Source organism: Rhineura floridana, chromosome 7 (assembly GCF_030035675.1).
Source record: "Rhineura floridana isolate rRhiFlo1 chromosome 7, rRhiFlo1.hap2, whole genome shotgun sequence".
Classification (NCBI taxonomy): Eukaryota; Metazoa; Chordata; class Lepidosauria; order Squamata; family Rhineuridae; genus Rhineura; species Rhineura floridana.
Window position 1 is genome coordinate 66,259,565 of NC_084486.1, and position 15,112 is coordinate 66,274,676.

Sequence of the window (15,112 nt, forward strand, 5' to 3'; positions counted from 1 at the left end):
GGACAGCAAACTTCTGCAAATTGTTTTAATTTAACAAAAAAAAGGCAAAACAAAAAAAGTATTAATTTACATATCTGATGAAAAGCTGACAGAATTACTTCCTTACCAAAGCAGTAATTGTGGGGAAGTTCTTTGACATTTCTCTGAGAAGACTACATGTCCTGATATCCCATAATTCCAAAGGCTTGTCTTTAAATACCACTGCCAAATATTGCCTGAAATAAAAAATACGCCATTTACAGCATTTCAAACAGAACAATTTTCCAATGGCCTGAAGTGCTATTGACCTGAATGGAAGCTGCATAAAGCATAGCCACTGCTATAAGCACTGACTCCATGTCCCATTAAAAAAGGTTTTTAGAATGTCAGCATTTCCAGCTATACAAGATTCATGGAAAGAGGCAGAGACAAGGAATGGCTACATCAAATGCAATATGCAATTCCAACCTTGAATGGCGATATTAGCCTCCTGTCAATGCAGGAAGCAGCCCAAAATAATGTCTGGACTGGTTCTAGGAGAAATGGGAAGCAGGAAGATGGGTATAACACCACAGCAATAACTCCCTATTTTTATTCATAAGCATTCAAGAACAGCTCAATGTACCTAAGTGGCACACAACCAAGTTCTTCATCTGAACATTTAAATTTGTTTGCTCAATATTTCAATAAAATTTCTGCAACTGTCTTCCTTCTATACCATTCTGCCATTCCACCAGACTGCCTCAGTGGGAGAGATGGGAAGCAAGGCTCATTCCATCAGCAATGCTGGAAGACCAGCTCCATCAAGTATCTCCTATCCCTGAACTGTTTCTATGACAGCTGGTCATTATAAGAACCACTATTTAAGAATTGGTGCCTGAGTTTGCTTTTTTCCTCTTCCCTCGCTGCTCCTTTCCCCTTGTATGTCATGTTTTTCAATCTGTAAGCCTATGGGCAGGGACTGTCTTGTATTAAACAGTTTTCCCAGGTATCATGCCATCAGGATGGCATTAGTGCCATCTAGTGTCCAAAGGCAGGAATGCAGGGGAGCCAAGACTTCCGATGCACCTTCCAGTGTGATCCCAGTGCATTCCAGACGACTCGCATTCAGGATCCATGATCAAATCAGAAGAAAAGTTAGAAGGAGCAGCACAAACAACTAAAAACTCCTCTTGACTCCCAATTAAACAGGGATATGAGAAAGTAGCCTTAGCCGCTGTGAGAAAAATAAATTTGAATAATTTAGAACATATAAACATACACAATTCGCATCTGCTCACACAGGACAGGCACTCCCCCAATCTGGGAGGGCTCTGATGGCATGATATCTCGGAAAACCACCTTTCAGGTGAGACCAATGGCCCGTTTTCCCCAGGTAGAATACCATCAGGAGGGATGTACCAAAGCAATCCCAGTAAGGTTGGCCCAGGCTACCTAAGAGGACAATACCTGTCGCAATACACGCCTACCGAGAGAGGTGTCTGCAGAAGCATAACAATCTACTTTGTAGTGCCTAATAAAAGAACTTGGAGTAGACCAAACCACAGCTCTACAGATATCTGCAATCAGAGCACTGGTTGCGAAGGTAGCCACAGTGGCCGCTGACCTAGTTGAATGAGCTGTGATGTTTTGGGGCACTGGAGCATTAAGAGACACATAGGCCAGGGTGATGCAGGCACATAGTTGATGTGACAGCACTGAACTGGTAACCCTCCTGCCCAATGTGCTCAGGTGAAATGATATAAATAGAGATTCTGTCATGTGAATGTCCCTAGTCCTGGCTAGATAGATCTTAAGGGCTCAACAAATGTCCAGAGAATGCCAGGCTTTCTCAAGAGGATGGCTTGGATGAGGGCAGAAGGAGGGTAGAACAATATCCTGGTTGCAATGAATGGTAGAGGACACCTTAGGATGAAAAGCCAGATCTATGGAGTCCTTGTGAAACATACATAGGTGACAGGTAGTGGATAAGCGCCCAGATCAGAAACTCTGTGGGCATGATTGCCATTAGAGAGAGCACCCTGAAGGAGAGCAAGCATAACGGAACAGATCAGAGTTTAGCCACAGTTACCCATGCCAAGATGGTCACTGACCTTGTAGAGGGAAACATGATGTAACGAGGCCCCACTAACTCTTATGCCAGAAAAATGCAAGCTCTCAGCTAGCAGGACGAGATAGAACTCAAAACCCTTTTTCGCAGCTAGTAGGACAACATAGAAATTGAAACCTTTTCCCCCCAAGTTTTTGGAAGGAGGAGACTGATGGAGGCTCAGGCCAGCGAATGACTCAGGTGCAAGCGAGGTAAACCTAGAGAGCTCCTTGCACAACTAATGAATGCCCAGACCAAAGGATGCCCACTCAGTGAAGGTTGTCCTGGCAGAGAAAATGTAAGAGATGGCCAAAACCTGCCAATGCAGTGTTATGCTTCAGCCCCATCTTCAGACCTGGAAGGAGGTACCCCCTGAGAAGAACACCACTTGGAAGGAGTGAACCTTGCCGGATCCTGGAGGGCAGGATTGTAGCGATGACCATCCTGGAAAAAATCCCCCAACAACCTGACTACTGCTGCAGAAATGGCCAGATGCCAGAAGGTTGCCTGGGACAGAAGACCAGGCCTCATTGGCAACCTCCTCAAATCCATGATGGACAGGCTCCGGAGAACTGAATGTTGTGGTCAACGTGGTCAGTACAGGATGGGAAATTCATTTCAGCACGTTCCAAACATAGTTACTGGAGAGTCCGTCCCACTAGGAGTAACGGAGACCAAGCGTAGAACAGACTGTGTGGCCAAGGAGCCAGAAAAACATTGACAACCTCTGCTTCCATCTTGAGATAACTCATGAAGAAGCGGGGAAAGCTGAGTGCTGTGAATCAAGATGAACAAATCCGCAGTCACAGGACCAAACCTACAAGCAACTGTTGGAAGACCTCAGAATGGAGACTCCACTCCCATGGCACCACTTGTTGCCTTCTAAGCTGGACCACTTCAAAGTCCATGTTGGTGCTGAAATACTCTGTTCTGAAGGAGCATAGGGACACCCAGCCCAGGCGACTAGAGGAGTTGTTCCTGCTTGGAGACTCGTCGACAGGGTATCCCTCAAGGGGGAAGAATCAAGTAAAGAGCACACAGATGTCTGTGCCATATATTAAGCTTGAGGCTCAGTGAAATGATTCTTCGGAGCAGTGCAACTTTCTTGAAGAATACTGCGTGCCCAAACTGTGTTAGGTAGTTCTGCAGAAGCGTGTCAGGCATGTTAAGATCAGACCAATCACACCAAGATGGTGGCAATCACAACCTGTGAAAATTCAGAAGCACTAGTGAATCAGCAGACTGTGTCTGGAAGGTTCATTGGCCCCTGGGACCTTGAAATAGCATGGCTAGATGCAATGGAAGATGCCATGGTGGAGTAAACTCCAACTTATTGTTTCCAACAAACATAACCAACTGGGCCAAGATGCCTGACTAGCACTATCTCAAAGGTCACCTGGTAAATTTCAAATTCCTATTTGAATGGAAAACCAGTTGCATGATTAAACAGCTTGACGCTAGAGCGCATCGCCTGCAGAAGGAGGATTGAAATTAAACAAAGCGAGTTGCAGAAAACTTTGAATGTTGAACATGATGAATTCCAAAGTGAAAGAAACATCTCAGAGCTCTCGGAAACCAGTTTGAATTCTTTATAGAGCATCTGGCAGAAGAAGAACATCACATCTCCATGGAATCCATGTGCCTAGGGAGTTGCTTGATAGCCTTTACCATTGACTTAAGACTACCATGTAGTTACACAGAGAGATAGCCAACAGCTTGGGTAGCCTTACTATTGTCTTAAGGCTACCCTGTAGTTACGGAGGGAGGGAGTCAGCAGCTTGGCTGGGTCCAAGAGGATAAGGCAAATACTTGTGGAAGACAAGGCCAGCAGTGGTCACCAGACACAATGAATGTGCTCTGACTGCAAAAAGCTTCAAAACCCTAGCCACCAGAAATCGCTGGAGCATGCCTCCTGCCTCTCCTGGACATATGAGGCTGCTGGAGAGTCAGCCACAGGAAATAAGTATCCAGGGACATATTCTGACTAAGTACCTGCACAGTAACCCGTCCAAAGGACTACCTGTTAAACCAAAAAGAATAAAATCAGAGTAAGCTTACACTGAAAGCTTTTAAATAAATAAATAAACAAACCAACAAACCGAAGTGCTTGATTGCAGGTAGGGAAGCAGAATATCACCTCAGAATATCATCGCAGTACATATTTGCCAATATGTGTAACCCTGAGTCCAGTTACACATTGAACAGCGACATAAACCTTATCCAGGGCTAAATTGTTTTGATCCATTTAATATGGAAATTTAAACTGTTGTAAGTGACTGAGCAACCACCACCTTTCAGAACTACCTCAGCACATATATGCCAATGTGAGTAACCTTGAGTCTAGTTACACAAATTGAAACAGTGAAGTAAGCCTTACCAAAGGCTAAATGGAAATTTAAACTGTCGTAAGTTGCCCAGGAACCTGATGGTGAAGGGCAAAACTTAACTGAGCAACCATTACCTTCCTGCAGAACTACACTGATGCCATAGAAATATATAGGACAGAAAACCTCATGTAATTTGAAAAAGATACACTCAGTTTAACTTATCTTGCTAAGTTACTTTACCTAGCAGAATAACAAGGGGACCCTTAGACCTTCAAAGAAAGTCACTGGATGAATCCAACTATTTACTCAGACAGTTATGAAGGGCTGCAACTGTACACAGGAGCAAACTGCAGCTTTGCCTTGACACCCTAGAAATAGATAGGGCAGACGCCGCATGTAATTATCAAAGCTATATTCAGCATAATTTACTTATCTTGCTTAGCTACATTTTCCTACCAGGATGGCAGCAAGATCCTCCTCCATAAGGAAGTCACTGGATAAATCCAAAAATTTACACAGACTATTATGAAGGGCTGCAACTAGTCAGAGGTACAAATCGGAGCTTTGAGCTGAAGCTCATGAGGAAATTCATATGGCTTCACTGCACTAGAGGAGCCACACATTATTTTACTGTTGCCCCCGGAAACGGCCTGCTGGTGTTCAGGCCTTGGGAGAAAAGGAATCAGGTCTCTTAGAAATATTGAACCTGCTGTTCTAGTGCCTCCAATAAAAAAAGGCAGGAATACTCTTTAGCAGAGGACTACGCCATACCTCTGCCCAAGGGTTCTGAGTGGAAAAGATAAACCCTTTTCACAGTTCCACAGTCACTGGACAGACTAAGACCAAGTGGAAACAGAAAACTCCTCACCAGAGGACTACGCCATATCTCTGCCCAAGGATCCTGAGGGGAAAGCAAAACCCTTTCCACAGTCACTGGATAGACTAGGACCTGAAGCGCAGTGGAGAGTGATAAAGTGCTGCAAATTTCTCTCAACCACAAGCAGCATCCACACCAGACGTAGTTGCTCTGGAGCAATTTCTGAGAAGGAATACTTGGAAGGCCCAAGTTTGGCTGCCTTGTTTTCCTTAAGGTCTGAGGTGACCAAGGTATCACACATACGAAGAATTATGCATACAAAAGAGGGTTAACCAGGGCACATGCACACAGAAGAGAGGTGCAGTGAAGCTCAAATTGCAGGACAATATTCCTGTTGGTGGAATTCCCTTTGATGAGGACCATGAGGTGGATGGACCTGATGGCTGCTAAGATGGCTGTTGCTGCATATCACTGCACTGTGCCCCAGTAGCGATATCCATAAAAACAGCATGGGATGACCCAGCCATGGTTACACACACACACGGTGGAGTGGTACCAGACATTACATGGACAGATTTCTGATTAATCAACACATGCACAGACAGAGGGGTGCAGTGGATTAGTGAGGACAAAAATAACCGCACACAGTAGAGGGGAGTGGTTTGACCTCTAAATCCAGCCAAGAGCAAAAATAACTGCACACAGTAGGGGGAGCGATTAGATTTCTAATCGCAGCCAAGAGCAAAATGCAGCCGGAAGCATGGACAAACTTTTTTTTTTTGCCTTCTCAAAGGAGGAAAGGTGGAAAGGAAGGAGGCACAGAGGGCCAAGTCTAAATACAGGACAGCCAAGAAGAGGAAACCCAATTAAAAAAAAAAAAGGCAGGCAAGGACCAATAAACCGACACAAGGAGATGATCACAAACTATTAGGACTTGCAGTGATGGGAAGGGAACAAAACAAAATGGCGGTCGGGAGGGAGAGACTGCCAGGAAACCAATATGATGGTCAAAGGAAGGACCGCAAGGCTGTGACTGAAGCTGCAGCTGCGAGCTTCGAAGGGATCAGTGGCTGCAGGGGCGCTCAAGCTGCTGGCCACAGTATTAGACAGCGACCCCCGGCCTAGGACCACAATCGGACTAAGACTGAGATCGTGCGCAGCGATCGGCAGTTGGGGGGGGCAAGAAAAAAACACGATCAAGCAGTGGGGGGAAACAGAAACCACAGCCTCAAGACGACTGGAGGGGGAGGAGGCAGAAATGCAGGGAGGGGGAAAGCTCCAGTACCACAAGACTGGGGCTAGCTGTAACAAAGAAAAAGGGTGTTTTTTAAAAAACAACAAGGGAACAAACACAAGGAATCAGAAAGAATAGGGGAGAGAACACATTCACAAAATATACAATACAGGAACAGACTCACAAAGAAGGATTCAGCTAGGACAAATGCAGGAATGGACTGGGATCACATTGGAAGGAGCATCAGAAGTCTTCACGCTTGTGCATTCCTCCCTTTGGACACTAAGTGGCTATGCTACCTGGGGAAAATGATTGGATGTAAGCCTCTCCAGGAGCCTTTTGGCTGAAGAGTGGGGCATAAGTACAATAAATAAACAAAAAACAAACAAAGGAATGAACGGTAGGTACTGGATTATTCTAGCGTAATTCAGTGTAAGAGAGCATGTCAAGTTTTCCTGGCTGATCTGCTTACTTTAAGTGAGACACCTTTATCATTTCAATGGCTGGTTCATCACCGCCTCGTTCTCCACGAAATGCAATGCTTCTACCTAAGACACAAGAGATACATTTAAAAAAAGGTGTAAAATAGCCAACATGAATGAAGCCACTGTAGTTGACCAGTCAAATACTATTTAATCACACTGATTATCTTACATTTTCTTCTCAGCCCTAAGCTGCACATTCAGTCTCTGCTGCCCATACTAAGACATTATACTAGTTTTCTGCTATATGGATGTTGAGCATGAAGCACTACAAGAGTTTGGGCTCCAAGCCATCCCATTACACAAATTCCATTTTCCCCTGCTTTCCACAAGGATGAAATCTCCAATTTCAATCTGTATTTTACCACAGTTCTCCAAGTCTCTTCAAATGAAAACATTTCAGGAGTCTCTCTCTCTAATGTTGTGCTAACTCAATCTGTTCCAAGTTACAAAAGCTGAACAATCAGTATTCTATACCTGAAGCCTCCAACGTGCCTTATTCATGCAAGCTATTGTTACAGATGCAGCAAGATACAGCAATTTCCCAGGGGAGCTACAAAGAGACTTCAAGTGCCTCAAAGAGGCAGGACTGGTCTTCTAAAGGTAAAAGTGGCTGCATCCATCACCTTCAAGACCAGACTTTTCAGTACACTGAAGAGCATCAGTTGCCACTAAGATGTCAACTCTTTCCTGGATGTTCAAGTGCTTATTAAGGAAGTGACTATTGTCAAAATTAGTACATAGGCTGGCCATCAGAAAACTTTTTTAAAAAAGTTCTGCAAGTATGTATGTGTGAGTGTGTGTATGTATGTATGATTTCAGGATTAACATCTCTATGAAGTTAGGTAGGGATTAGTCATGCATATGTCAAAGATAAATTAGGGTGAAGGCAACTGATGGTACTGCTGGAGACTGGACTACTTCATATGGTTCCTGTAGGAGACAATTAGTCTTGGAGATATTCATAGCCAATATTTAATATACCAATACCAGCACAATGCCAAAAATATGTTTATTTGTAAGGCAATGGATTTTCTACATTGTGACATGATTACTATTTTTGTTGCCCTTGCCTCTTTCCTCCTCACCTTCCAATATTAAATCAAATTCATCACTCAAATTTATTATACTACCATTGGCCTTGACAATGTTAAAATACACTCCAATGTATATGGTAGAATAAGAGTAGATAATACAATAAAATTAAAATAGTATTCAACAGTATAAAATTGGATATTTCATATATTGTGGGGAAGCTATTTCAGAAAATGAAAGGGATGTTTCTATTTTGCTAGCAGTTTCTAAAATTGTTTTTCCTTTCTATGGCAGGTTTCTTTACTTAGTAAGAACATCGCAGGAAGCAGCAATAGCAGGCTGCCTGTGGAGGAAAATCAACTGATCCAATATTTTCACATTAACTCACCAGCATTCTTTCATTATATCTCATAGTAATAAAACAGTAAGAACATTTTAAAGACATAATCCATCTGGATAAGTTTTTTGAAACTGAGAAATATGCTGAACATGCCACAGGAATCACAATATAGTGTGAAGTTTGTTACAGGAAGCATATTCTACCAAGTTGCTAAGAAAAACAAAAGATTGAAGGCATTACCTTAAACAATTCAGTTCATTTCAGTGGTGCTTGTAGAGGGCTGCTAAGCTTATATCAGTATTGAAATTAGTGTGCTGTTGTGTCTAGATCATTACTGAGCATAAGACTTAGCTCAGCCGCAAAGCTTATTGGTTGGACAAATCAACTTATAGCCTAAACTACATTTTCTAAATACCTAATAATATGCCAAGTGTACAAAACTGTCTTTATTTTTAGAATATTTACAGCTATAGTTCAATTTTTTTAATAACAGAGCAGACCACAAAAACATGACATTTTTTCTTTATCTGAAGAGTGTGCCATAAATAATATATTTTAATTCATGTAATGAAAATTGAACAAAAAACAATCCCATTTCCTTCAATCAATTGATTCTAATTTTAAAACCTGTACAGATAAATATACACTGTTTGCATACAGTAAATCAAACAGAAAGCATTTGGCAGGGTTTTCGAAACTTAACTCAAATCCTTTCAAAATGGCTAGAATGAACAAGCGGAGCCCTAAGTTCCTGTCTATTACAGACCATTATCTTCAAACTGTGCAGAGAAAGGGGAAGCAGTGCAAGGGCTGCAGGAGCCAAGTGGCTCTTTCTAGTAAGGGGACTAAGGTGTGGAAAATGCAGTAAGTTTAGAGGGAGGACATGATTTCATAAAATATGAAAACTGCTGAGTTAGCTGGAATTTTAAACAAGTGATGTATGAAGTGGTGTTCTCACACAAAGCTAAACTGTATGCAGTTTTAATAGTGGTCAGTCTTTTACTGACATAGCAAATGCTTCTCATTTATGCCCTGAGGATGATTCAAGAAATGAATCGGGTGCTTGCCGAGCTACGATGGTCTAAAACATTTTGAATTCAGACTTCAAAAAGCTACATTAGCCACCTAATGGAGATAAAGCCAACAGACAGGATTCTGAACAAACCTACATTGCACAGGTGTCACTTGTGATCTATCTTGCCATCAACAATTATGCTTCACAATATACTTACCTGTGGGAAGATCAACCAACTGCAGCTCATTTCTCACCTGCCCCAGATTATTAGGAGTTGATGTAGCAAAGGAAAGGAAGCCACTCAAGCTTGTCCACTCAACGCCCCTGCCAAAGAATAATATATGGAGCACATTACACAAACTATTTGAATTTGTAAGATACTGATGGGGTGGGGGGAAATGGCTCCATGTTCCTACTGGGGGGAAAAAAACATGCATTGATTTGGAAAAAAAAGTAATTGCTATATTGCAATGTGGAAGATACAAATATGACTAAGCATACAAAGATTTATATGCAATCTTTCACATCTGGAACACACATTTATGTAGACAAAGACAATATAAAGCACCAACACAAACAAATTATTTAATTCAAAGGAAGAGATCAGAAACAATTACTGCCAACAGTGAAAAAAGGAGCAATCTATGCCAGGCATTCTTAAAAAACTGTCTGGAAAACAAAACAGCCAGTACAATAATGCCCTCACACCACTCAAGGTACACTCAACATATGGAGTGATCACCTCATCTTAAGAATGACATTGCAGAGCTGATAAAGGTTTAGAAAACGACAACTCGAACTATCAACTGGGTGGACAACCTTCCTGACTAGAGTATTTATGGTTTGTGTTTTGTTTTCAACGGAGGACTGAAGTGAGATGCAATAAAGTTTTGACAGAGTTACACATTTTGCCTGAGAATACCCCCCTCAAGGACAGTAAACATTTTAATATTAGCAGTAAACATGGAGAAGCATAAACTTTCAAGCTACTTCTAATTCTCATGTAATCATTTTTCAGCATTGCAGGTACATTTTGCATTTGGTTTTAAAGTATTTCACTATGGGAAACCGTTTCTTTAAAAAAAACTAGGGGCTTAGCTCCCACATGCTTTATGTGCAACCCTCCCCCAGAGACTCACGCACGCACGCACACACTCCCAACCCTCCCCAGTACACATATGCCCAAACACAGAGCCAGGGGCTCCCAAACACACACAGCCAGACATCACCCCCCAGGGACTCCCACCCCCCTGGGGCCATCCTGCTCTCCCACCACTTCCCTCCTCGCCTTCTGCTGAAGATGTTGGTGAGGTGGGGAGGCAGCAATAGCAGAGCAGAGCAGTTAATGAGGAGTTACCCCAGGCTGTCCTACTGTTCCTCCGTGGTTTGCTCAGGTCACCTTACTCCCCCATCCTCGCTTGCTTGGCCACCTGCCCACCATCCTCACTTGCATCATGCCCTTGCCACACTTTCCTCACACCCACCTCTCAGACCTGAGAACTGTGAACACATAACATCCCTCTCTTAGTAGGATTCAGCTTCAATTTACTGACTCACATCCAGCCCATCACCACTTCCAAGCACCTGTCTTGCATCTGAAACACCCATCCTGATTAAGATGGGATAGAGAGATAGAACAGCATCATGTACACGCTGATGACAAATCTGCTGACAGCTTCAAATAGATGTTCTGAGGATGGCAATGCTACATTCTCAGGTCAGGGGACAGGCGCCAATGAGTTATCTGGTGGACACAGCTCTGGGGCTGGGGTTGGCCCTGCATGCCCTTCCCCTTAAGGTTTGGAGTCCTCATCCTCATCCGTAGACGAGGAATCCAACTTCAGCATGACAGCCCAGCCACCACCGTGTGATAGGCGAGATAATATTTGGTCAGGTTTAGAACAAGATTAATTGCTTGCATTCTAGCCATCAGTCCTCTTGTTTCATTGCATGCAGGTCATTAGAATACCAAGGCAACCTGTGTGGTCCTCAATGATGGCAAGGGCACTGAGGAGCAATCATGTCAATAGCTCTATGTATCTCTGTATCAGGCAGCTTCCTATAATGCTGAAACTAGATCTTTACAAATTGTAGTTAGACACACCACTATCACATTAGGTTTCCCACAATCAACAGAAGATCATAATGTATTCCTAGATGTGTGTACGACATCTACAAATTTTTGCACAGTAATCAATGTATGGCACTGTCTTTAATCCTAAGTGAACATACATGAGATCACGACTTTATTCAGTCCTAACCAACTGAGAATTTAGATGCACTGATGGGCTAGAGATGTGTACTTTGTGGTAAAGCTCTTGATTGTACCAAATAAGATATAGGATTAAATTTTATGACACTAATTAAGGACAAAAATCCACTAAAAAAAGACTCAAGCACACACCACCCATTACCCATTTTTGTCATCTCCTTATTTTCTGAGTCCTGGGGAGAATGATATTTTTGTTCTGGACTTCTGGGCCATTCTGCTACATTTAAATAAAACACATGCAGAAAGATAAATAAAGTTCCATGCTGAGATGGAAATAATTCACTTAGATACATTGGGAGTCTGGTGCTCTTCTGCTTATAAGGTTTGATAAAGCCTTTGTTTGTTTCTGTCCTTTGAATAAAGGCACAAGAAATTTGTTCTATACATTAAATCAGAGTAAGTGTTTCAGTTTTAATGCAAGGCCAATCTATTGCTAGAATATTTAACTTTTTCAGATAAATTGCCATAAAATCTACTTTTCTCTCATTAGATGCAATTAGTCGTCACAGTACACTAGTTTTATGGATTATACCTATTCCTTTAAAGTATAAGGCTCATGGATTTTTATATACAATGCAATTTATAACATCTACTTTAATTATGGAATAGAAAGATATAGAATCTTACAACTTCATAACCTTCAAGTAACCCAAGGCAACCTACACTAGCCACTCTTTAATGATAAATTCATATAGTTTCAGTGAGGAAATGGTGGCTGCAGAAGGGAAGTGAGAAATAAGGACTGCTGAATCTACTTCCTCTCCATCTTGCTGTTTCAAAATTTGTATTCCACCTTGCTATTTTAAAATTCTTACTTATCAGTTCAACAGTTTTGATACACATGTGCTTGTGAGGGAGTTCTAATGAGTGCACCTCCCCCCAATGCATTCCCTGAAGTTCTCCAGATCTTTAGAACAGGGGTAGCCAACATCGTGCCCTCCAGATGTTTTGGACTATGGCACCAGTCATCCCTCAACATTGACCATTCTGGCTGCGACTGATGAGAACTGTAGCCCTCAACCTCTGGACAGTACCAAGTCAGTACCTATTTAGATGAATACCTGTTGGAATAGCTTCACATTCCTGCAAAGGTCCTAGTCTTGCCACAGGATGGTGAGATTGGGAGGGCTATTAACCCAACCCCTCCTAAGCTCTTTCTCTGATTCTGTGGAGCCCAGAATGTTACCCAGTTTTCTGCAGAGCCCTGAACAATGAAAGAGAACAGATAATGGCTGCAACATAGATAGTGCAACAAATATGACCAAGCACCAGTGAGAGCACATAATCGTGCCTACCAGGCAACAGTGATGGCAGCACAAAAGACCTACTTTGCCACTACAGTTGTGTCTTCAAGAAGCTGTCCAGCAGTGCTCTGTAGAGCAATGGTTCCCAAACTTTTAACCTCATGGACCTCTTGAATATTGTTGAGGGCTTTGGCAGACCACTTAATGATTTTTCTGGCTCTTGTAGCAATTGCAACATGCTGTGCTAGACGCCGTATGATTTTTAATTTTTAGACATGCTGTGAAACACCTAAGCAAAGTTATGAACCATAGTCTGGAAACCGCTGTGGTAGAGAACAGTTCAATTAAATGCCCAGATCCAAGAACATCTAAGCTCACAGATACCTGCTGTAGCAAATTTACAATCACTTTGTGGACAACGTTGGTTGTAGTCCCTTTGATCTTGACATCACAATTATCAGGTCGAGATGTGTCCAGAGCATCATCTAGTCTTGGTTTAGGGCATCATTTTCAGTTGTTGCAGCCTGAGTACATGAACAGGACACTTGCAGGGATTCAGCCCACCATTGCTGTGAAGGATTGACCGGGTGGACTCAGCAAGTGGTAATACCTTGCTGACAGAATGAGATAAACCAACAGTCTTGAAGGAGGCAGCGGCAAGGATTCTTGTCAAGAGACTCTCCTAGTCACAAATGCCCTTTTCTTGAGCAAGGTAAGTGAGAGGGTGATGGCTGATCAGCTCAACGTATCTAGATGAAGCTGATTATATGGGCCCATTTCAACCAGGCTTCAGCCCTGGTTGTCCTGATTTATATTTCAAGAAGGAGAGGAACAGAGGGAGGGCAACCCTGTTAGTTCTTTTTCATTTCTCTGTAGCTTTTAATACAACAGACCGTAGTAGCCTCCTGGATCAGCTCTGCAGGCTGGGAATTGAAGACACCATATTGTGGTGCTTGTGCTCCTACCTGCAGGACTGATGACAGAGAGTAGCACTGGAGGCTCCTGCTCAGCCCCTTGGCATTTGTGCAACGTGGTTCCACAGAGAGCTATCTTGTCCCAAATGCATCTAACATTTATTTATTTATTGCATTTGTATACCGCCCCATAGCAGAAGCTCTCTGTATGAATTCACTGGGAGCTGTCACCAGTACTGTATATGGACAACACCCAACTCTATCTCACTATTTCATCAGAATCAGGAGAGTTGTCCAGCAGACAGACCAGAGTCTGGAGACAGTAATGTGCTGGGTAGGGCTAATAAATAGCCTGGATCCTAACAAGATGGAGACTGATGAGGAGTTTCAGGGTTGGGAACTTGAACAGTCACACACCTCTGAAGGAGCAGGTTCATAGCTTGGAAGTGCTCTTGGAATAATTATTGTTACTTGAAGCTCAAGTAGTTTAGTAGCAAGGAGTGCCTATATCCAGTTCTGGCTGGATTGGCAGTTACAGCTCTTCTAGGACTGGAATAGCTTAGCTCTGCTAACTTATTGATTGCATTATTGCAATGCGCTCGGCGGGGGGGGGAGATGCCCTTGAAGATTGTTCAGATTGTGCAGCTATTGCAGAATGTAACAGCCATATTGTCAACTAATAATGCAAATTGACATTGAGCTGCCTGTTTACTCCTGGCTGAAATAGAAAAGTGCTGACTTCTGTTGCCATGCTAATTTTACAGACAAGCAAGATAAATAATACAGGAATACTGGCTTTGGCTACATGCTAATCAGACTCAAAATGTCATTCCAGCAGCATTTAAAGAAAGCTTTTATAAACTGCAATTGAGGTAGTATCTAACATCTGCTAGATTAAAAAAAGACATAGGCTAACAAGATGCTGGAAATGTCAAGAATCATATGCCAATGTGTTGCATATGTTCTGATCATGTTATAACCCTGATAGCTTATTTTTCCACCATTCCATAAAAATCTACTTCGATCTAATCTTGTCTTATGCCACACTGAGACACCTCCTACCTTATCAAAATAAGTCTATTGCCTCTTGATATCGTACTTGAATTTCTCTCATCTCCTTGTATAAAATCATCACAGCTAGGCCACCGCCACTTCTCGTGAAAGTGAATTACATAAGTTAATTACACTTTCCATGACAAAGCACTCGTCTATATTGAATCTACTGACCATTTTTAATGTTATTAAAGATGAGGAAAATGTTCTCTCCATATCATCAATGCAATTCTTAGGTTTATAAACTTATATTATGTCCACCTTTACTCCTTTTGCTTCTAAACAAATAAAGAAGGGTAAAGGGTAGTACA

The 15,112-nt window shown here is 42.3% G+C and overlaps 1 protein-coding gene across 6 annotated transcripts in view; it reads right to left on the bottom strand.

Moving 5' to 3' along the window:
- Positions 1 to 15,112, bottom strand: part of WDR11 (WD repeat domain 11) — a 100,712-nt gene that overhangs the window by 33,743 nt on the left and 51,857 nt on the right. For all 6 annotated transcript variants that reach the window (XM_061635822.1, XM_061635824.1, XM_061635819.1 and 3 more), the window contains 3 exons: positions 9,536 to 9,642; positions 6,919 to 6,994; positions 107 to 215 (listed from right to left, as the gene is read on the bottom strand). In XM_061635822.1, the coding sequence (XP_061491806.1) occupies positions 107 to 215; positions 6,919 to 6,994; positions 9,536 to 9,642 (292 nt within the window). The remainder of the gene's footprint in view (positions 1 to 106; positions 216 to 6,918; positions 6,995 to 9,535; positions 9,643 to 15,112) is intronic.